General features: G+C 39.5%; 1 protein-coding gene and 3 non-coding genes across 10 annotated transcripts in view; 2 read left to right on the top strand and 2 right to left on the bottom strand.

The window, feature by feature from the left end:
* LOC137173071 (partitioning defective 3 homolog) overlaps nt 1-24,762 on the top strand; it is a 355,263-nt gene that overhangs the window by 22,927 nt on the left and 307,574 nt on the right. For all 7 annotated transcript variants that reach the window (XM_067577768.1, XM_067577762.1, XM_067577765.1 and 4 more), the window contains exon 2: nt 23,571-23,672. In XM_067577768.1, the coding sequence (XP_067433869.1) occupies nt 23,571-23,672 (102 nt within the window). The remainder of the gene's footprint in view (nt 1-23,570; nt 23,673-24,762) is intronic.
* Nucleotides 2,404-2,475, bottom strand: trnaw-cca (transfer RNA tryptophan (anticodon CCA)). The gene has a single exon. It is a non-coding gene; the product is annotated as a tRNA-Trp (tRNA).
* Nucleotides 10,745-10,816, top strand: trnaw-cca (transfer RNA tryptophan (anticodon CCA)). Its single transcript has one exon. It is a non-coding gene; the product is annotated as a tRNA-Trp (tRNA).
* Nucleotides 18,066-18,137, bottom strand: trnaw-cca (transfer RNA tryptophan (anticodon CCA)). Its single transcript has one exon. It is a non-coding gene; the product is annotated as a tRNA-Trp (tRNA).

Genomic DNA, 24,762 nt, shown 5'->3' on the forward strand with positions numbered 1-24,762 from the left:
TGTTGACCGAGATGCCTTTGATTTGAATCGACATGCACCCAGAGGAGCAATAGCAAGATGAATGGTTTGTTGTTTGTCCCATGGACACCTACAGAGAGCCACATCAAACACAATGAAATGACATTGTGTCACTGCTTTGCTGCTGGAATTCCACCACTAGAAAGATAAATATCCCAATGCAATCTGCTTTGACAGATTAACAATGATAGTGATTTCATGTGTTTTGATTGATTATGTTGTGGCCTGTTGGTTGTAATTTCATGTTTGCAAGAAACAAGTCAGCAGGAATACAAACATTTGGGTAAATTCATGAAAATAACCTAATTATTTTGACTGGTTTTCATTATAAAAATGTATTATTGCCAGCATTCACCTGTCTTTGTACCTGTAGTGTAAACAGACTGATAGAAACAAAGGTGCTGGTGTTCTGTCCAAGATATAGAAGACAGCAGGTTGGTTATTAAAAAGATGCAAAGTTCATCCCAAAGCACTAATATGTGAGCTCATGAGAAGGTTACTATACACATTTTTTAATTTTTAACTTGGTGTGACACTGTGGTTGTGCAAATGAGCGGTAAATTCAGCTCCTCTGGTTTGGGTGGCCAACATAGAGATTTTGCTGGGAGAATTTCACTGATGAATATGTAAAGTTGTGGATTTATCTTTGCAGAGTAATTTCCTGCCCAGACATTTTTTCTGGTCACAGAACATGTTTAGGGATGATTAGTCTTTGCTTGGGCCTTGAAATGGGGTCATTGGGTACAGACTAAGGAAGTGTGGCTGAAAGACATGGGAACTATTTAAATGTGAAATCAGAGTCAGTCACAGTGACTTTGTATGTTTGTCTTGACCACTATGTGTGGTCAGAATTCATTAAAACCCAATATTGACTTTTTGAATTTAGGTTCCAGCTTGCTTTCACACTCTGGATACAGTATCTCCATCACCTTTGGACCAATCTCAACCACTTATTTCAGTATTTAAAAACGTTGCTACGACGAAGCATGCAGGACAGTCATATTCTGTCTCATAACAACAATGAGTAGTGAAAGTTATCTTGTTCAACATGTACTATCATTTTCTTCCCTCAATACTTAAGGCTGAGTTGAATGTCATGAGGAATCATTGTAGGGTTGCATGTTGCTGCTGGGGTAAGAGTTACAGTACATTGATAACAGATGGGTTTCTGCTCATCTGTTTTATGAGGCTGTGAGGATGCCGAGTTGCCACTGACAGGCCAGATATCTCACACCCTGTGATTAGGGATCAGTAATGCCCAAGGAAAGGAGACAGCCTGCAAATAGCATCTGCTTCCTGCAAACAGATCCTTACATCTTCCAAAGCGTCTGGTCTAAAAGATGGCGACCAGAAATGATAGCTGCTGATTTGCAGCCTTTGGGTGAAGGAATGAAAATACACCTACTGCATTAGATTAAAATTGATTGCACACTGGAGGGAATGTTTTTTTGTATTGCCAGGATAGAGGAAAAGTGCTATTTCTAACTTGTAAAATGTTTATGATAGATAAGCTACCATGACATTGAATCAGTGTGTTTGTTTTTTGTGCATCATTTTGTACAAAGTGCTTCTAAAACTCTTGGAAAAAATACTGGATATTGTAGTTAAACATTTAGAACTTGACTGTAAGCATTAACAGGTTTTTTTCTCTATCGATATTGATTGTAGTCGAAACCTTTTTTTTACTTATAAGTAACATTCAAGATTGCCCTAAAATCTATAATTAAAGCAGTGGGGTTTATGTGTTCATTTCTGCCCACCCACTCAAACCAGCTTCCTCTGATGATCAGTGTGCTGGAGGTTTACTTTGTTTTTACATCCCTGCTATTGAAGGAAGTGACTGGTACTGCAGGAGCCCAGGAGATTTTCTTTGCAGGAGTCTGACTGGCAGTAGGTGTTGGATATCTTAGATCACATTACACCACAGAGCCCGCTGACTGGTTTACCTCTGACAGAAGAAGACCTCTGAGGTGTTTGTGCGCGCATCCACTTGTGTACTGATGAATTTGAATACATCTACAAAGCAAGGCTATGTAAACATCCTCCACCAGACACACCTCTTCTCAGTGTGTTGCCCGCAGCGTTCCCAAGAAAAACTGCAACTTGCCCCTTCAGTTCGCTGTTGATCCAGGGCTAAATCTAGGTCTTCCTTTTATATTCATTATTTGCCAAAACCAAACAGAATCTGCTTTCTTAAGCTCAATTTTGCAGTCAAGGAGCACATGAGCTTCCACTACATATTGATCTTTACGACAGTCAGATTGGCAAACAATCCTCTGAGGAGCTGGGTTTAGCAATACTACATAATCCCTGTGTAATCATCAGCTTAGTTTCAGAAACTAGTCTTCAGATGTAAAGCAATGAGTTGTCTCGGTTGAATTCCCTTGACCTTGACGTGATTTGAACACGCAACCTTCTGATCTGGAGTCAGACGCGCTACCGTTGCGCTACAAGGTCTTGTTTAGGCCTTGTTTTTGGCAGTCTGTCTGTGTCTGTTAAAATAGCAAGAAAAGCACGTTGTTTGTCCTTTAGATTCAAAACAAGTCCTCCAAAAAGGAGGTGTCTGGTTTCTGCATTGGCCAGGAATCGATTGAAAAATACCCTGCTTTGGTTTGCATCTGGCAGCACATTTTAACTTTGAGGTAAACACATAGCCCCACCCAGTGCTGTTTACAGTAGGTCTGCACCTCTTCATCTTCATGAAAAGAATGCATGACTCTGCCATCATTTCCACATTTACTCTTAGCCACCACCACCCTGAGACTCATATGGACCCATGCCATTTTCCCTCTCCAGTAGCCGTACTCTCGCACTCCGCCTTCAACCCTGGTGGTCCTAAAGAGAGATTGATGGGGCTCTCCTCCATCACTCACTGACTTTAATGAGAGCAGGCTCAGTGAAAGCACTGGGCGGAGGGGGAGGCAGGGTGATGGAACAGCGAGGGGGTTAAAGGGAGTCAAACAGATACATTGCCACTTGTCTTATCACCTTGCATCTCAGACTGAACCACAGCAAAATTGGTACGCTGACTGTCTGTCCAGCTCAGTCAGTGGTGCACCTGTTGCATTTGTTCATTGCGGTTGAAATGTGGGTTGGACTGAAGTATGTTTGTGCAGCACAATAAAAGTAAAATTCATGTACATGTTCTTTACACTCGTAGTTCTGAGCTGGTTTGACTCTGTGGGTTATTTTCAGCTTAGCGGTACACTGTCTTCATGCGCAGGCAAGGAGAATGAGATGTATGGCAGTTTCTTTACGTTACGATCTTGTTTCAAGCATCAGCAGGTCCTGAAATTACCTATAGTGAATGTGTGTGTGTGCATGTATGTATTCACGTGCGTGAAAATTCCTATTCTCCCTGGCGTAATTGTGTCCCTAATTCACTCATCAATAAACACTGAGCTCATTAGATTTAACCTTGCAGCACAGCCTCTGGTGCTTTCTCTCAACATCTTTTTATTCTCTCTCAACTTCCCTCTTCTCTCTTCACCTCCCCCTTGTTGTCTTCTATTCCCACCCTTTTTTCTTTTGTCCTCCTTTTCTACCGTTCCCACTGACATGTTATTACTGATATGTTATTTTTTCTTCCTCTGTCTCTTTTTTTCCTCCGCCTTCTCCAACTCGATCTGTGACTATCACCCTTATTTCCTTGTATACTTTCAAGTGTGTTTTTTCTTGCTGCTCACAGTGAAAAAGTCTATCTATTGAGAGGTGATCACAAACACAGTCTTGCAAGATCCTTTTAACCCTTTGATGTACAAGCTATGCAAACCCCTTCTAAATATATTCATTTCCTGTGTTATTTTATGCATTGCTGAGTGTTTCTTTGCTATATCTTTTGAAATTAATTTATTTCATCATTTAATTTTCCAAGTATTCATTAAATATCTTGTTTTTGCTTACCATAAATCATTTATTTTCATTTTTCCTTTCTTACTTTATGAACAAAATTAGTTTTTGTATTATTACATCAAGTTTACACACGTGTCAAAAATGATCCATGTATGCAAATGTGATTTTAAAAAAACAGACTGTACATACTGTAATGATATATTTTTTTAAAATAATTATTTTAGCAGTGATTTAGACCAAACAATAATACATTTAATATTCAAAATATGTCTATTTGTCACTTTGTCACATATAACATACACATATCAATGATAACCAGTAACACTGATATTCAACTGTAGTGTATCTGTAGTGTAACTGTAATCAACTGTGGTGAATGTGACTGAATAAAAGAAAATAAAACTGATGAAAAAAAAATCACATGGGTAGAGAGCAAATTGCCATCTCAGTGCTTATATGCCTCACAAATGACAATTACATGTTGGTGCTCCTTGCACACAGGCCTGGTGCACTGGGAACACCAGCTGCTGACTATTCTGTCTTTGGCAGCTGGGCAGATCTTGCACCTCTTCCTCTTCACTCGGTCCTCCTGTCTAATGTCCTCCTGTGGCTGGGTGGTGGCTGCGTTTTGTTTTTTTATCCTACATTTTCCCATTGCCTCTGTAATATGCTTTTGGAGGTGGGGTGTGCCCTCCATGAGCCTCCTCATATGTGGCATGACAAACTCTTTGCACAGCTCCTTGATGAATAGCCAGCGTGCATTGGTCACACCACCCATGTAATCAGGGTGTTGTGCAGTGAAGTTGGTGTAGGCATTGAGGGTGGCAACATCCAGCACATTGTACCAAAGCACCATGGGCCACCTCCATGATGATCAGGAACATGATCAGGACATGGTGTGAGTGTGGGAAACAGCACAAATGTAGCCATTTCTGAGACTGCAGAGGGAGAGGCCGAGAAGGAGCAGTATGCAAGGAGAAGGATTTGAGGTTTGCTCTAATAATGTTAACTAATAATAACATAATAACATAGCTAATAATGTTTTGAGAAGAAATAAGTAAACATTTTGCTATGATGGATGTCCTTGCATTTTAAATATGAAAAATAAGGTGTAAAATAAGACTTATGTGCATCAGATGTGTAAAAGCAGCCGTGTTGAGTTGTGAAATGTGTGGCAGGTGAATAGTTGTCTGCAGTAAATATGTCCCTAAGTGCAAACATTTCCAAATATCAGAAGTTCCTATCAGATTCCACATATGGCCCATTTTTGACCCAAAAGTGTAAAATAGATGTAGAAATACAAAAACTATTTTTGTTCATAAAGTAAGGAAATAAAGAAAGGAAAAATGAAAATTTGTCGTAATCAAAAACAAGACATTTACTGAATACCTGGAATATTAAATCATAAAACACATTTATTTCAAAGATACAACAAAGAAACACTCAGCCATGCATGACATTACATAGGGAATGAATACGGGTCATTTTTGACTCATGTTGCACATTAGAAATGTAGTGATACAAAAATTATTTTTATTCAAAAAGTAAGAAAGGAAAAATGAGAATAAGGATTTGTGATGATCAAAAACAAGTTAATTGAGGAATACCTGGAATACTGAATGATGAAATTAATTTGTTGCAAAGAAATAGAAAATAAAAACTCAGTCAGGTCACTTTTGACCCCTGTTGTGTATCAAAGGGTTAAGATGTTCATACCCACCAATTCTCACTCACTTTCTGATGATACATTCACATTTAATGTTGAGGGCACATCAGACGTATTTTGAAAGATGTTAAGAGATAAAAGCAAAGAGCATGACGGCGGATCATGTTGAAACATGAGAATAAAGTGGTGCGCTACATTCCGAGGTTTTGATGGTTACATGGTTGGTCCATTAACAGAAAGGAGAAAGTGGGAGAGAGCAGTAGTAGTAGTAGTAGTGAAAGTAAGAGGAACAGTGGCATAACAGTTGCAGCCTGGAGACACGCCATACTCAATATTGTTCACTGTTTCACTTCTGAAACTTTCCAGCTGGTGCTCCTGTAGAGAGATAATTAGACCCATGCCAACACACCATGTCTGTGCTTTACCATACATGCAAACCCCCTTCTTAGTGCATGTCTTGAATGGCTTCTCTTCTCCTCTGCTTCTCTTTTCAAAGGCACTTTATTAGTTGTGGGTGGGTACCCTGAAAGTTAAATATAATCTTATTATGTTTGGAAGACTCAGTTGCCATTAGAAGGGCAATGTGGGAAGATAGAAACATACGGAAGACTCATCCTTTTTTGAGGTTAGGGGTTTACCTCTTTTTGACACTTTACACAATTTTGGACAGAGGGAAAGTTTTTATTTTTTTATTTTAATCCAGCTGGATTGATGGTGGCTGGAATTATAAGGTTCTCTAAAACCCAGTGTTTTCCTGAATGATAAACAGATTTGGAGACAATGATTTATGGGTTTATTTTCAGTAGGTCTAGAGAGGAGATTTGACTCATGGTGATGACAATTTAAGTGTGTTACTGTTGTATTAGTGTTGGAAGTCATCTGCAGAGTCTCACTGTAGGTGACAAGGCCTGTTCGAACCCTTGCTGGCATACATGGATGCAGATGCATGTGCTGACAAATGGATACATGTGCAGCTGCATTCATATGCACCAAAACTTGCCTATAAATGAAAGGACAAATGTACAGTTCGTCTTGCATGGTGAAGACATACAGTATATCCAGATTTTTGCCTGTGAGGCATCACTGTCTCTCAGCTATGAATAATCTCGGACTGCAAAGATATGACCTTAAGAAAACTTCAGGATTTCACCACAGTCTTCCAGCATTTAGTCACAGTGCAGGAAGTCTGTTTCAGTGACACTAAGAAGAACTGGGCTGCACTAACAGACTGCCGTGTGTGTGAGCAGGCGTCTCCGTCAGCTTTTGGATTTGAATGCAACTTACGCTGCCAAGCTTCAAGACAGTGAGCAGAAAAACAGCCGGATGGCTATGTGGCTTTATGCATTCTGTGCTGTGTGTGCTCTTTGAGTTGACACTAGGGACACATTAAGATACAGAAGCTAATTGCATTCATCTGGAATAGAAAAAAAAAGCTAATCTCACATTAATGACAATTTCTCATGAGTCTAGGAAAAGATGTCATAACCCTGAGATAATTATCATGTAATTCTTTATGATCTCAATAAATCTGAGCAGACTATATGATGTGTGCTTGTCAAGTTGCATTTCTTAGCATCTCAAACCAAGGCTGAAGTAACTGGATTGAATTCAGTAGCTGTATCTCATTAAGTTTTAGATTTATTAAGTTCCTTATGTCAGAATTATGAGACGTTTTCATGGATGGCACAAATCCAGTCTGTCCAACCACCACCTGCTAACTATTTTCTGAATATGAATCTGATTTTTAATCAATAATGAATATCTATAGAACTCCTCGCTGTCCCAGTGAAGCTGCTGAGGAGAGGACTGTAGTTATACTGGGCATCATCAAGATGCAAACAGAGTATAGGGTAACGCACAGAAGCACTTCAAAGGAGTGCTTGTTCTCAGCAAAGCTTTGTCTGGATTAATGAAAGATTAAAAAGCATTGCTTAATGTTTGCAAAGTAAATGGAAGCCTATTCATTATCATACCACAGTAGTCCGCACTATAGGAGAACAGTGAATAGTTTTGCCATGGTAATGATTTAAGCTGTGTGATGTACTTTACATAATAACAACTCGACCAAAATAAACACAATCATGCACAAGTGATAAATGGCACCTTTGCTTAAACAGACAAAACAGAGCATTAGGTAGATTATTAGCCAGGAAGACATCATAAATCGAGGTGCAGATGGATGAGTACTCCATCAGCACACGCATCATAGAAATGATATGAGACACCTCTAAAACCAGAGATGAGGTTATGTTGGGAAAGAATGAGACCAGCCGGTTGTTCAGTTTGATTCAGATGAGGCTCTCTCCAGATAGAAGAAATAAGCCCAGTCATGTTAAAACCCTGGAGTGGAGCTTTGATCTGTGGAGGCATTGCTCCACTGCACTGACCTCAACATGATTCGAGAATATAGTCTTTTGATCTTGAGTCAGATATGCTACCACTGCATCACAAAATCTTTGTAACACATCATAGCTCAGTTTTCTTTTGAATTTATTGGCTAAAGTTGTCATTCTTACATAAAATTGTACACGAGAGCAGAGTTTGCGTGATTAACTCTGCCAGTGACGTTTTCATCCATCTTCCTGTGTGTTTGTTTGATAGTGAGACATCTAGAGAAATATAGAGAAATACAGGGTGACGCATTTTGATTACATTTTAATGTTCAGCCTGATCTTAGAGTTCCACCTTCCTGGTTGCTTTGGCTGTAAGTGTTTGTGTGCTGGAAGGCAGCTCTGACTTTGCTTACTTTCTAGTTGGCTGCTTAACAGCATTGTATTTACATGCTGTTTGTTAGAAAATCAAGCCCAGAAGTCAAGCTATAAACAAAGTATTTACAGAGTTAAAAGTTTATCAGTGGTGATTAAAGTATGTGCTCTCTGGAGAGCCAGCAGTTTTTATGTATTTCACTAAATTAAATGTAGTGCACCATTGGTTTTGTGCGCTGAAGGTTATTTACAGGATAGTGAGACAGTTTTTTGTCGTTAAACTTTTTCACCTGAATCTCAGATAGCTTTGAATCATCCTCCTCGTGCTGTTTAAACACAACACAATCTGTGAGTAACCCAACTATAAAATCAGATATTCTCCTGTTGTGTTGCAAATACTATAGTTGCCTTGCAGTTACTCTCTTTTTTCCTCTTTCACAGTTTACTCTGTTGATCTAAACCACTAAACACATCCTTTGTCCTTGATCCCTTTTCTTTCTCTGTCTCACTTCCACTCTTCACTGTGCCCCTCCTTTCCTGCTTTCCTCTCTCACCTCACTTACACCAACCAACATGCAGGTTTCCCACTGATGTTGCCTCTCTTCAGCCTCAAGTACTTTATCCTATGTGTTGCCTGTTTCCTGTTCAGGGTCAATGAGCATTTCCACAGCTCCAGAGCAAACTCCTCCATCACTCAATGGAGGAGGTGGATTGCGGATATGAGACTAAACATAGCTAGTCTGGGTTATCTGAACTCCAAACCTGTTTTAGCACCTCTTCACTATGCACAAGTGTTAAGTATGACATGTATCACTGTACTATACTGGACTGATTCTCTGATTCTTTCTATGATGCTTTTGCTTGCTTTCCTTTATTGACTAGACAGGTTTGACTGCTTTGACTGTCTGAGTAAGAGGTCATGCTTGTCTGTGATGTGGAGCACCAGGCTCAGCTGATGCAGAAGACTTCTCATATTACATAATCTGGTCTGCTAAGAGGAAAACAAATGGAAATCAGCCAAGTGAAGAGGGCCACTGCATGTTACTGTTCAGTGCTGTATATGCAGTGCCTTTGTAACACCGTCTGCGGGTGTGAAGCACTGATCTATGATGAATTAATTATCATGAAGAATCGGATTGACTTGGTGAGGCAGTATTTATGCATCCTGGGACAACAGTTTAATTTGTGTGGATGTTTTAATTTTCACTGTTTCTTTACCTAAGTGGTTTACAACGGCTGATCGTTCTCTCATCATTCCTCCTTTGCAATATTGTCCTTAGCAAAACCGCAGCCTTCTCCAAGTGCCCTGCATATTTCCTCTTCCAGCAGTCATGCAAACACAAACACTGATCCAGATCCTCCAGAGACTGATCACTGTAAATAGAGCTGTTACTTCCAGGCTTATATAGGAATATGAGCGTCCCCACACGCACGGTGCTTCTTCCTCCACTTTACTTTGTCAGTTCTTGTCCAAACAATCACTTATTATCACCAGCTAATGGACGTTGTTAGAGAGCAGAGCTAAGTTTGAGGATTGGTGAGACATAAACACAGTGCACAAGGAAAAACAGGGCCCATCTCATTCCAAATACAGACACACATCTGGACTTTATTTCTCCTTTTCCTTGTCTTTATAGACAGCTTTCTTTCCCTTTGTTTACATCTCATATATTTTTGAGACCATCACTTTACTGTAACTCTGTGGCTCGGAGTTTTAGACGTCAGTGTTTGTGGATTTTGGATGTTTGCCCCACTGTTCCTTTGGAAAGTGGCTTTCATCAACTCTCTTTCTCTCTGCCTCTTCACTGTGTCTGTCTCTGTGTGTTTTTTTTTCTTGGCAAAGATTCAAAAGTTTGGAAGTTCCTGTCACAACTTGTAAAATACAGTGTATTGTGTTAAAATATCTCAAATTGGAACATGTTTCCATTGCACACCTCAAAGCCAGTTATCATAAAATCAATTTAATTCACAACATGATATCTACCACCGGTGCTACATGATCTCAGTTGATGTTTTTTAGATGATTAACATTAACACATTAACACATGATTTTAACAACACATTGACAGTTTAGAGGTGAATGGCTATATGTGGATTGAAACTCAATGTCTCTACACTTACACACCTTTATCCCCACTGCAAGATTTATTTTTTAGTATTTCACATTTTCCTTTTTGATATACAGTATCAAATGTGTCATTCTGACTTTATTACCTATTCTAAATATACTTTTACAATTTAGTTTCTATATTCTTTACTAAACAGTTTTATATATAGTGCCAAGAAGCAGGAGAATTTCAGTTTGTCTTGAGTGAAAGAAATAAATTCCAGCTGTGGTATTCATTGCACATAAAATTTTCACAGCACAAGTGCAGTTACCTGACTAGATCTTACTGTCTCTCACAAAGATGACAATAACATTTTTCTAATTTTGGATATAGACTTCAAATGGGTGGAGACTTGAGTGCAGGTTGGAGATGGAAATTGTGAACTGCAGAGATATGACCTTGTGGCGCAACGGTAGCGCGTCTGACTCCAGATCAGAAGGTTGCGTGTTCAAATCACGTCAGGGTCAATGCCTTCAAGCCCTCAAGTGCTCACAGCGAAGGAATGCAAGTGCAGGAATGTCAAAATACAGCAGCTACTGTAAGTTTTTCCTGGATAGGTATTTGCTCATGGCGTACAGGCTGCTCTTCCGTGCAGTTTATCTGTGTGTGTGTGTTTGTGTTTTCTGTGGTGGATCTGCAAACTGTCTTTCAACCTCCTCCAGCTTTACACTAGTATCTTCTACCTTAACGAGCTGCATAACTTGACTGAGTTGACTTAATAAATTAATTATAGTGTCTTACAAACTAAAATGTAAATGTAGGCTATCCATTCTCTTCACAAAATGCTATATTTATTTTAAATACTCTCAACATATCACCAATGTACTGTAATTATACGTGTTTCTATATTTAGTTTGTGAGAAATGGGGCAATGGGTGGACTCTGTGGCTTGGTTGTGATGGATCAAATTTCCAGGGACTTCTTTTTCTTTCTTTTTTTTTTCCAGAAACCTAGTCTACTACTGCTGGTCAGTATCAGGGTTTGATTGTTTGGTTTGGAAATACATTTCTTAGGCGGTGTTGAATCATGTCTGGAGTCATACCATGCTGGAGGCAGACAGTGGGCACATGAAGGAGATGGATTAAATTAGCCTTCATTGTAGGATGTAGGGGTTGTGTGTAGAGCTATTAGAGAACTTTTTACTGGCCACATGAGATAATTTTGTGCTCAGCAGTTGCGGCGCAGATGTGGCGAGGATGGTGCACTGTCTCAACACCCATATCTAATTATCACTGTGTCTAAATTGTCTAAAGCAATGACATTGAATTTCTGTTTTCCCTTGCAAATGCAGATTATATCAGTCAGGTAAACATCCTCTCTCCTCATATTTTACATTCCAAAACATGACACCCAGCACCCCGTCCTGTGTGCTCAGCATCCACAGATGAGATGACAGTCTGAGCTGCCTGCCACCTGTTAAACTCGTGTGCATTTCCTGACTGACTGAAGTTAACCCTGTTTCCATAGCTGCTGATGTGGATCGGAGTTGTAGCTTTACCATTTGTCAACACGAGCTTTGACATTATCTTTCCATTTAAACAGCACACAGAAAGTAGCACATAATGATGTTTGTTCCACATTTAGATCTCACCTCCTCCTCCTCCTCCTCCACATACACACAAACATAAACACAAACCTTAGAAAACACTCTGTGACCACACTGTGTTCCACATCTGCAGTCGGTGAAAGAGCCGTGTGTGTCGTGACATCTCCACTGCGGGTTGTCTGTTCTTGGTGATTCACTATGTGCACTGTGTTTCTCTTGGCTCTTTCAGAGGTCCCATCTGGCAAGCATAACCTCTGTGCTTATGAAATAATAAACAAAAGTGTGCCGAAATTTTGCTGACTGCTGCCTCTATAAGTAGACAAAGAGAAATGCTCAACCAGTTTTACTGAACCAGCAGGCTTTAACGTGCAGGGACTACACTTTCAGACTGTCAGTGCCGTTTGCAGGATTTTGTAGCTGATGTTGGACACTGATCAAGTATAAACTGTTGTCTTTGCTTTGCAGGTTAAAAATTACAGGGATTTATTTCTGCTGCTCAGTTATTTTTGTGATTGTTGGTGTGGTTCTTTTATATATGTGAATGTTTTAATAGCAGTACCTTCAAAGTAGCATATCCGAAATGATAAAATTCGTTAATTGTTCTCTTATTCCTGTCTTTATTTAATTTTCGTTATACCAGATTGTAGTATGTTGGCACCAACATGTCCTCAGTTGTCATTGTTTTTAATAAATTATGACTAAACCTTGTAAGGATGCAAAGTAAAAGATGCACTGGCAATGAATAACGGATAATATAAAGGGCATAATGTAAAGAGATGGTGACAGACATTTAAAGAAAGTTGTCAATCTACATATGATTTTACTGTAATGCTCACCATAGAATTCAGATATTTCACATATAATTCAGTTATTTGGTGCAGATATCACATCTGCACCAAATCTGACTGTTCCTGTGTCCAGTCCAAGGCTGAGCAGATGGGACGTCTCCCTCAGGGGTCTCAGACTAAAATGTCCTTTCAGTAACATGACACTCTCACCCTCTGCTCCTGCTGTCAGTAGATTTTTACTGATAAGCATTGGATAGAGTCGTTGTCAAACTCTCCAGGATATTTTCCTTTTGGTTTCTTCTGACCACAGGATCAACTACAGGACAGTGTCCCTTTAGCAATAGAATTCTGTGTCTTGCTCATGACCACCTCAGGGAGCAACTTAGCCAGAATAATGCTGCTTTTATCAGTAGCTTGCTGCCTGATAGTGCTAACCACCAAGGTTTAAAAGCTTGTATGCATTATCCAGATGGATCACAATTTACTATATACAGCAATAATGTATCATAGCATGTTTTACAAGCCAGAATGTCTTACAGTTTATTTCATTTTCATTAGCTTTATGATAGCAAATACATTCATGCTTGCAATTGCATATACAATTAAACGATTTTCTCTTTAGTGCAGCCCAGTTGCCAAATCATGCATGTTAATTTGCACGTTCTATATTCCCAGAAGTTTTTGATGCTCAAGACAGGAAATGTGTGCAAGGTGTGTGTGTGTTTGTGTGTGTGTGTGTGTGTGTGTGTGTGTGTGTGTTTGTAAAGCCATCCTGCTGTTGCTAATGACCACTTGTCTCAGATGGGATGAGACTGGCTAGCTGCCCAAACAAGCTACCTATCCTGGCACTCCAGACAGATTGCTAATAAACATGCTAATAAAATGTGACTTTGGGATGCAAGCCAACATGCTAACTGTTAGCTAACACAGACTGTGAGCCGTCAACAGTTCATTGTCCAGTCCACATGTAGAGTTAGGGTTTCCTTTTTCTACTGACTCAATAAAAGGTTCATTTTAATGTCAATTATACATAACTACAGTAACCTACATTTTGTTCATTTATTAGGTAATGCATCAAAATAGCTTCTACTCACTCATGACTTCCCCACGGTGGTTATTTCTATCGTGTATAACACATTTGCGTTTAATAATTCACTAATTGATGTTACCTCTTAGACTATCTGACAAACAGCAGCCTTGTAATAACTGGCATATCCTGTCTGAAGGTTTACTCTTTAATTGGCTTAATGATGTATCATTATGAAACTACTCAATGAGAGCCTCATGTGATAATGTCTGTTTTAATTTGTTAGTGAGACCTTCATCACAGCAGCAGTTCCAGCTCATGCTGAGCCATGAGGCAGCATGTCTGGCCTGTGCGTACACACACACACACACATGCACACACACACTCCAACCTGTTTTTTTTTTTTATCCAGACCAGATGCTTAGCTTTCCACGTTGTACTTATCACGAGGGTTGATATGTGCAGTTGTAGTCCTGGAGAAACAGGGTTTAGAGACTACAAATCCCTTACTCAAGCAGATCACACAGCAACAGTGACGATTGCAGAGGTTTATCCAAGCACGCAACTTATCCCAAAATTCAGAAAGCTTCATTTGTGTGTGTCTTTAACTTATAGTGACAGTGGGATGTTGTTCTGGCTCCATAGCTCCTGTATGAGACTCTGGGGAATTGACAGTCTAGCTCTGGCTCAGTATGTGTAGGTGTGGCAGATATTTGGAGGGTCTCCATGTCAAGAGACTGCAGGATTTGGCTCGGTGTTTGACAGGCTGGCCTGTATTACCAGCTTGATCCCTCGCTAACCACTCTGGCACCAATACTGTCACTCTGTTATAGTACACAGCATGGGGAGATGTTAACTGTTGGCCAACATATATACATATATACCTCTTCTAGCCTTTCATATGTGCTTGCATTTAAAACATCTTACAGAGCTATTAATCTAGTGTTGACACCTTTAAACTTCTGTCTCTCAATGCAAGTGAAAGTTTCTGCCAGTGTTGTGGTGGAAGTTTGATTATTTGCATTTAAAAATAGGTGGTGGAAGAATGATTCATTAATGAACTTGGTTCTCTTGGGGTTTAAATGACAGATATTGAGCTACTAACCCACATGATGTACTTGCAACTTAATAGTTGAATGAATTGAGTGACTAATCATAAAGTATGTTGTTTGGGAAATTGACAATGAGTGAATGAGTGAGGAAGTTTGAGATTTTTTGTGCTTGTAGCTGGCCCATTTTTAAGTGCAGCCAGCCAATATTGTAGACAGTGCCAAGACAGGCTGTTAACAGCTGTCCGGAATACTCACTACTTTGCATTTTCAAGTTGTACAAAACTGTACAGAGCACAGTGCCACCATGGACACTGAACTGAAGTTACAGTATAACTCACTGTGCTTTATAGTATCATTCTAATAAATGGTAGATATGCAAACTGATTAATCCTAAGAGAAAAGCAGACAGACATATAGATAATTTTGAATTGTAATTTTTTGTGTTGCTCTGTGGAGTAGTCTGCCTTATTCTGCCACACTATTTCTACGATAGATAGTCCTGAAAAACAGTCTTCATTGGAATAATTCGATGTGGAAAACTAACTGAACTAACTACTGTGTGTAAGTAAAGTATCACCAAAAAGTGTGCTGGGTGTCCTCTCTGTTTATGTGTCTGTGGGCACATACAGTACACTCGTCTTTCTGTCTCTCTCAGGGTGGAGTTATGCATTTTTCCCCAGAAACAATGTTGTAAAGTTGGATATATATTTGGTTGCTGCCCAATTACAGTGTCTGCAGTTTCTTAAAATGTAAAAATCTGTTCAGTTTAATTACTATAAGACATGAAAGTTCTTCATGGCCATTAAATGTGGCTTTTGAGTCTCCAGTACATGTTTCTTTGTATCATGCTGTATATTATGGGTTTGCTCCTATGGATAATGACATGCAGTAGGCCTCCAGTGTGTGGAGTACAGCTGTATGTGTGTAGTGAGGTGTCATATTTCTTTCAGTGTTGTACTCTGCAGGCTGTGGTCGCTCTGGGCAGGCAGGGCATCAATAATGCAGAGACCCTGGAGGTGACTTTGTCTCAGAGGAATACCAGTGCAAGACTTCCCCCAGTATACTAGTTCTTAAGCCCATTACTATCAAACCATGCACACATAGACAGTCACATACATACAGACAGAGTGTTGTTCGAACACAGTTTGGGACTTGAAGACACAAATCATCCTTAAAGGGAAGTGCAATCTTCCAATATGAAGTGAAAGTTATGCCTCAAGGGACTTTCAGTGTATTCTAGTTAGCTAAAACAAACCTGGTGAACTAAACTGAACTGGAAAATCAACTACTGTCTCCCACAAGAGTTTGTCTCACCTCAAATGAATCATGTCAACAAAACAACTTGTCTGTTGGGTCAATTAAGGATAATGAAGGCTTTCATAAACAACTAGTATTTAGCTCTTTATGAATTGGCAGTGTCAGCTCCACAGGGACATTTTGACTAGATGACATAGTGACCATGCCAGAATTCCACACTCTGTGTTTGTTTTTATAAGATGATATTTCATCAATCTATTAAGAATGACACAAAACTGCAGTCATTCTCTTAGGATTTTGGTAAATCTATAGGGAATCTTAGCCGTGTAATGATAATGAGTGTTATTTGAGGATTTTATTTGTCTTTCATTAAAGCACATTCTTCCACTACTGTTGCTTTTGAGGTGTGTGTATGTGTGTGTGCGTATAGCATACACACACCCACTTCTCAAACCTGATTACATACAAAAATAAGCCACTTATATTAGTTATTTTGTCTATGAAAAAAAACTGCTTAATGATGCTTTGATAACTCTTGACTGAAGATGTAGCAACTCACCCTCATAAAAACGTAACATATAAACCTACAGTTTTTGTGTTTGACTCATGAATAAGAACATGTAAGCTATGTTACATGACACCCTGCAGTAGTAGCCTGCTACTGTCCTTTATCCTCTATTTTGCATTTGTTTAACTTTCTCCTGATAGCAACAGTGAACCTTTTGGAAATGATAAGGAGCTAGGGAGGTGTGTGTGTGAGTGTGTTTGTGGTCTAGCTGTGTGTGTGTGTGCTTGTGCATGTGCGTGTATGTGTGTGAGAGAGACAGAAAAGGCTCGTTTGCGACACTAGTGTTTATGACTCACAGGGGAGAACATACACTCCATAAATCACAGCAGTATTGTGTCGCAGAGCACAAACGCTGAAAGTGGGAGGTTGAGAGGTTGAACTACTGGGTTGAACTGGTGATTCACAGGGAGGTCTGTATTTCCAGAGGTCAGAGGTCACAGCCTAATGGTAGTTTCTAAGCTCTTTGCTCACACAGTGAAAGTCTGGCGATTCCACAGTTCTCTCTAAATGACTTTTTGAGATTTTAGTGAGATTTTGGTTGTTGAATTACTCTCTTTTTTTGTCAGTCTTGTGAAAGAAGAAAATTGGGTGAAATTCAGCTAAGTTGAATTGACTTGAAGCTGTCCATACTAAAGATCACATAAGGGACCTTCTACTTTTCATTTTTGAGATATTTGATCTCCTTAATCTTTTTTTAGGCTCAGTATATGTCAATAGGAAGATTAGAGTGGATGATGTCGTTATAGAGTTTGCTGATGTGAGACTACTGGGCACAAATATTTTCTTCAGTGAAGTTTGCCCTTTTCTAAGTTTGAGACATATAATCAGTTTAAATAAGAGCCTTCTTTTGTGAAAAGGGTGAGCAGCAGCCATGACCAAACCTTGAACCCTGACCAGCCGTTACTAGATGTTAATCTAAGCTGAATCACATACGGTGATCAAGGGACTACATGGAATTAGATTTGACAAAAGTCTGATTTGAGAGATAATTAATTATCTAGAAAACTCAGTTTCCATAGATGATGACGTCCTTTCAGCATGCAGCGCTGATTGATTTACACTTCAACCGTGTCTTTAACACATTAAGTAGATATAATGAGCACAGTATTGTTCTACTTTGTGACTAGTCGTTTGTCAGCTGCTTGCATGCTTATCACATCTCTCCTACCTTTTCAGTTTACAGAGCAGTGCTTGTTGATGCCATCTTTAGATGATAAGACACAGGGTCACATTTCATATGTCCCGTAAACTATTGCCGCTTGTGGTTTGTGAAAGCGCATCATCCTGCTTGTTCTCTGTCTTCACAGGATCATCTACAAATGCTTAACATTCCATGGTGCTAACTAGAAACCCACAATTGTGACTGGCATCTCTCTGTTGCCCTCATTAATTTGTGTGTCATACAAAGGTATTTCACTTTCCTTGAACTGGTAGTGAATGCATGGCTGTAATGAGGTGTGTCAGACTTTGAAAAGCTTTGACCCCGACGTGATTTGAACACGCAACCTTCTGATCTGGAGTCAGACGCGCTACCGTTGCGCCACGAGGTCCTGCTATAGCCCTGGACATTTGAGAAGCCCATGTAACCGCTGACATTCCTCCTGTGGGAATAGCAACACTTGCTGGAGCTAAAGAAGCAATCATAAAACACACACAGGCACATGTTCTCTCTCTTACACACACTTTCTCCCACACTCCTCTCTCTCCTAATTTCCTCCAGGGCACTGGTCTTTGTGTGGTCTTTGACAGGAACAGGCAACCCACTCTGGTACAAAGAGACAGATAATAGGGTGAAGAGAGCTATTGTCTGGGCTTATGTCGCAAGTGTGTGTGTGTGTGTGTGTGTGTGTGTGTGTGTGTGAGACACAGAGAACAACCACCTCTCTGTTTCCCCTCACCTTCTACAGTGGATCAGATAAGCGGATACCTGATCAGACCGTGGTGGCGGTATGTCACTCACTCAGTGTATGAATGAATGACTAACGCTCACGAGTGACTAGACAGGTCACTAGAGTAGGAGCTAAATGACCTGCAGACAATACACACTGACACACCTCGTATATCTGCTCATACCCGCGTCGCTTAATACAAAAGTCTTTTTACCTGCAGATCTGCTTCATGTCAACATAGCAGGCATTACTCTGTGGCTGAATGTTCAGCCACCAAGTCACTGATATGTTCAATGTTGGACAGTTTGACGCACATGTAACCACATCTCCTATTTACATACTCCTCATGATACATAATCAGCAAGTCTGGCTCATTTTGCACTACTGCTGCTGCATTTGCTAGACTCACTCACTCATTAAAGTGAAACCAAGCATACATTCATGTGCTGTTGCATTTGGCAACACTACATGAGGACAATTGAAGCTACTCCTCTTACATTTGTACTTTGCTGTGAAATGTATCTTTCTCTTCATGGGCTCTTGACTCTAGTGACAGTAATTAAAATACTTTTTTCAGTATATATTTGTAATATGATGACATTAATATGACAATGATCTTAAAGATAGTGATGCTTGGTTATAGAGTTCTTGAGTACTTGCAGCTTGTTGCTGTACCAGTCAAGTGTTTATATTTGATGTTTTAGTGTGTTTGCTGGTATCTCATGGTTTCATTGTGAGAGTCATATCAGGAGTGGTATGGCTGACCATTTAAATTTTTTGTACTTGACCTGAGAATGTTGCTTCAAGCTTTGCATTAGGCTGAAAAGTTACATTTCCCATGACGCAGATGCAACTTAAGAGTGTTGATCATTATTTTTTCCAACACAGGTTACACTGGTTTCTGCAGATTTTCCATCATCCTTCTTCCTGTTGTGCAGTAAGGGGCACATATGTGTTGTTCTCATGTTTCACTCTGCTTTGATTGTCTATGAGAGCTGTTCTTGACAACTCTTTTTGTCAAATATGTTTTGTTCCTGTGGACTTTGTCTCAAAAAAAACGATATATGAGACTTGGTTGTACTTGAGCAATAGTAAAGACATGCTGTGTGGATCTGATGTTGGCTTCGTTCCTCAGCACATAAAGTTTCCACTCTAAAGATAATTGTAAGACTGAAACAGTTTTAATGACATAATTTGTCACAATCAAAGATTAATTTCCTGTTTGTTTCAACTTCACAACACTTAAACCTAACTTTATCATACTAATCCTATTTGGGAAATTTTCTTTCCACTTAGTGCTCTGGTCAAAGACCTTTCAGCAGGACAGAGGTTCTCTGTTTAGGCATGTCAGTGTATCCACTAGACAGCCCACCTCCCTGTGAAACAGATTCTAGTTTTTGTAAAGGTGTGTCGACACTATACACAGAAAAAGAAGGAATGTAGCTGTAGATGTATGCAGATATAATCAGGAAAGTACTGTGCAAGAGCCGATCTTGTGTAATGTGTTGATTTAGTAGCAGAGATGATGGTAACAAAGTGAGCTGAGGTTGACTGCTGAGTGTGCTAACACTTTATCAACTCCACTGCTGTCCTCCCTACTCTCTGTACACTAAAGTAATACAAATGACTCCATCACAATGCAGTCATTGTGGGAAAGTCTGCTCCTCCTCTGTTTCTCTACAGTCCATCTGTACTGGTGTCCGTACTATTGTTCAACATCAGATTAATCCCATATGGGTTCAAATGTGAAAGATATGAATGTTCACTCGTTAATGTGTACTTAAGTTTGCCCCTGAACTTGTACTATTCTCTACAAAAAATGCTAACATGGACTCTCCTCATATTTAAAGGCATTGTTTTTAATATCACTGCGAATCAATCAGGTCTTTGTTCAGGATAATTCTTAAGAAACGATGAGTTGCACAGGAAGTAAATGGGATTACCACATGTCAGTGGGATGAGAACTATGTTTTGAGCGTGAATACATCATTAGAAGACATACTCAACGTAGTCTATCCTCATTAGTAGCGCAGGTCTACATGTCTCTGGAGAGAAAGGTTGAATGATACTAAGAAATAGGCTAAACTAAATTTGACCTTTGGGGTTTTGTGATCTGATTGGCTAACATGAACAGCTGTGTCTTAGGAGGTCTTTATAATGCTGACAAGTATCCACCAGGGGGGAAAAAAAGTTTATTCATGTGTGGCAGTTAAGACTTTGGTATTTACACCAAAGCATTCAGAGATGACCTCCCAAAACACAAAACTCATTCCAGTCACTGATGAATTCTCCACTAATGCTCCTGTAATGAGGAGTCTTTGAACTGAGAAATCTTGCTGCTTTTGGCTTGTTAGAGGAAAAGCCACACTGATGTAAAGCTCCTACATCACTTTGACCAAGTCAAATCTAAACAGCATTTGTCAAACTCAGATGTTCTTCCCCCATCCTGAGTGTGTTTCTGGGATTACGTTTTGTGGCTGAGCTCCTCTCAGAATCATATTTGTTCCTTATAATCCATCTGAGGAACAAGCCTAGCCTGGATCAGGACCAAACATGCCCAGACACAGAGTGTGTCAACATTTGAACATTAAGATTTTTTCTTCCTATTTAAAGCTGAGGGTCAGTTGGTGGTTTGTAATGACTTCCAGAGATGGGGAATTTTTGCACTCTGTCTTCTTCTGGGTTTTCAACATGTTTTGTAGTGGTATTGAAATATGATTTTAGCAGTATTTCATTTTTTCTGTCAGGTTGGGGTGCACTGAAGCTAGTTCTCCCAGTCAAACAACACTACATTAAATTTTACTGTGGATCAACACATGAGAGACTTCATATTAAACTGCATGCACATTAACGCTGTATCTTTCTGTAATTACTACAACATACATTGTTCTTTCATTAGCCATTACAAAAATGGCAACTATAGTTTTGCTTCCAAATTCTTGTCTTGTCTTCTGGAAACATACCTGATAAACTCACCATAGTTTCCCTCCTAATAACCTCAGAAGGAAGGAAAATACCACACAATCATTCCCTTCATGATTTGGACCATTTTGCCTGGTGAACCGCAATGAAGTTCAGTACAACAGAGCCGTGCATGAAGGCATTTAACCACAGACCCGAAGACAGCTCAGTTTGGAGGAGACAGTATAGAAGAACAGAGACAGAGGGAGGGAAACAGAGTGAGAACAGAATACAGACAAAAGAGTGAGGAGATTCTTTCCTGACACGGTGAAGCAGGAAGGACAGTCATTGAGCTGAGCGCTTTCTCTTTACCCTCTTGTCTGGCTTGGCCATCATGCTTCAGTGCTCCTAGGCTATGAGCTGGGCAAAGCCAGACCCAGGGAGGGAGGAAGAAAGGAAGAGGGAAAATGGAGAGAATGAGAGGCCTTCATTCATTTAAAAATGTTATGGTTGAATATCAAACATGCATGGAATCTCAGACAGCATTCTGTTTATTTAAAGTGTTCACAAAATGTACAGCATGAAGCTGCTATTTAATACAGTGTCCTTTACAGACCATACTGTAATAGCCCAACTAATAATAGAATTTTTTTTTTACATTAACATATGCATAAACATTTCTGAAAGGGATACCATACTTTTTTCTTTTTGTGATCAGGATATGTACTGAGTAACTCATTTTACTGTTGATAAATAAAATTGTCATGGTTCTCTGATGGACAAAACAGTGACATTATACAGCGGCACCACATGTTCTTGTCACATCGGCAGACATGTACACTGAAAAAGCAATACCAGCCACTAAATCGACCCAGAAATTTATCAGTGCGGCTCCACAAACATTACTGACACATTACAGAAGTATGTCTGGCCTATGAACATGTTGGTGCAATATTCTGTAGAGCAGTATCTTGTGTGTTATTATGTCTTTGTATGACATATAGACATGTCATTATTCCATTCAATGTAACTGAGCTTCGCCAGACAACATTGTCTGTGTTGTGTTGGGTAGAGGTGGCATGTGTCTGAGCTACTGTTTGTCATTGTTTTGGGCATATCACTCAAGAACTGGCAAAGTTTCACAGTAAAAATGACATGACAAATACTATGACATGAAAATATATAAAAGATCAACAAGTTATTTTAGCACAATGGCGAGCTAGCTTATTTGCCAAGTGTTTCACATTACATGACCAATTTACTAAAATGCATCATATCCACTTGTTACACTTTCTAGTAACATTTCATTAAGTCACAACACTACATATCTCTCATGAAGTGGTAAAGTTACACATCTACCAGCAACATTTACCTACTTAGAGAGGATGCTCGTGAGCCAATAAACCAACACTACTGGATACATGGCAAGTGGAATAACACACTATACAGACCATCTCACAATTATACATGGAAGCTTCTCAAACTATTGATATGAACTGTATAACTCAGCACTTAAATCCATGTAGCACACTATATTCTATACACTCTGCATTGCAGTATTAAAAGTGTGGAGTCTGTGATCATTATGTGGCAACAACTATTATTAACATTCATTATTTTGCTATATTTTTGGGAAAGCTGTTTTTTATTTCTCCTCTAAAAGTTCACACTGTGTTGATCATAATATTTGGTATGATATTGCAGTTTTCTGAAAGCATACTGACTTTATCTGGGACTATATCTGCACTACTTTACATATTGCATCTGAATGCACTATGTATGCATGGACAATATTCATATTTTGATGCAAAAACTACAGTATTTTTTGAACTGAACAAGGGAGGGTGGATGTGTGTCGAAACCTCACCATTAGAATAGTGTTTCACATTCATTTCCTTTTCTAATTCCATATGAAGAAAGGTTTGAGCCATATACTTATTCTGCAGGCTATCCAGCAGGGGATTAAAATATTTCATAACTGCTATCATGATGTCAATCTATAACCTTGGCAAAGCCTCTGTGTGCCAGCTGAGTGGATCATTATGGTGATTAGATCAGCTGATTCATAAGGGCACGGGCCGCTTATTCCTTTGGCCTGGCAATGCGACATAATTATATAAATCCTAAATCTATATGGCGCACATAAAGCTGATCTCATTACAGAGCTAATGCTCTCTCTTTCTTTTTTTCCAGGACCCCAGCTACTGGGTTCAGGTGCACAGGTTGGAACATGGAGACGGAGGCATACTGGACCTGGATGATGTGTTGTGTGACGTGGCGGATGACAAAGATAGGGTGAGTCAGAGTGTGTGTGAGATTAAGAGAAAGAGTGTGTTTGCATAGTGTTATTTATTCATAACTGTCTTTTCATGCTCACCTCATTTCCATTCAGTTTTTCCTCCTGCAAAAACAGCTTCAATAGCTGCTGAACTCTGAAACCTGAAGCTTTGGCAGTACAACAGAGAGTTTCACTGACATGTGCTTATGATTACCCCTGTCTGCTTTTACTGTCATATCATTACCTAAAACATTACAAAACAGTAAACTACTGCACACCGCCATGTTCTCTATTTAATTATTTCAACCTGTTGGCAGTTCTCCATGGCTTTCATATCTGTGGATGGTTGAATGACGTATTTATGTTGTGTTACATTCAAGGTTGCACTGTGTGTGTGTGTGTGTGTGTGTGTGTGTGTGTGTGTGTGTGTGTGTGTGCGTGTGTGTGTGTATTCCTACATTAGCCTGTATAAGAGTGTGTGTGGGCAAAAATATATGTGAGAGGCAGCATGATATCACACTTCCAGCTGCACCCACCAGACCAGCTGTAAATGATTACCCACAATCCCACTGCACCCTTCTCATGGGAATAGTGCTGACTACACCTGAGTCACTAGCTGTTTGACTTTAATGCTGGGCCAGTTAGTGAGCTGTAATCCACTTTGTGTATTTGTAAGAAGGAAATGGGTTAAATGATTTTTACTAGTGTTTGAAGTTTGCTGCTAAAAGTTGCTCCGCAGTCAGTAAATACAAGGTTGCTCGCTTGAAATAATAAAGAACATCAACAGCATTTAAATATTATTTATCAATAGGCCATTATACAGACAACTCAAACCTTTTTTTGTTACAATGATGACTGTCTTTACTATGGCAGGATACACTGTGGTGATGATTAAGATGATTTATCTGGTGTTCAAAGATAACTACGCTTAAAGCTGTGATTATGTGTTCATGTCAATGATGATGAAACATGCGGGTTTGAATCGGAAGTGTTATTTTTGATTCCTATCTGTTAGCAGTTTTCTCAGGATATCCAATGTCTGTGAACCACTGCTATCTTGTGAAATCGACACAGTATCTCTCTCCAGAGCACTGTGTGCGCTGCCTG

Source organism: Thunnus thynnus, chromosome 21 (assembly GCF_963924715.1).
Source record: "Thunnus thynnus chromosome 21, fThuThy2.1, whole genome shotgun sequence".
NCBI classification, from domain to species: domain Eukaryota; kingdom Metazoa; phylum Chordata; class Actinopteri; order Scombriformes; family Scombridae; genus Thunnus; species Thunnus thynnus.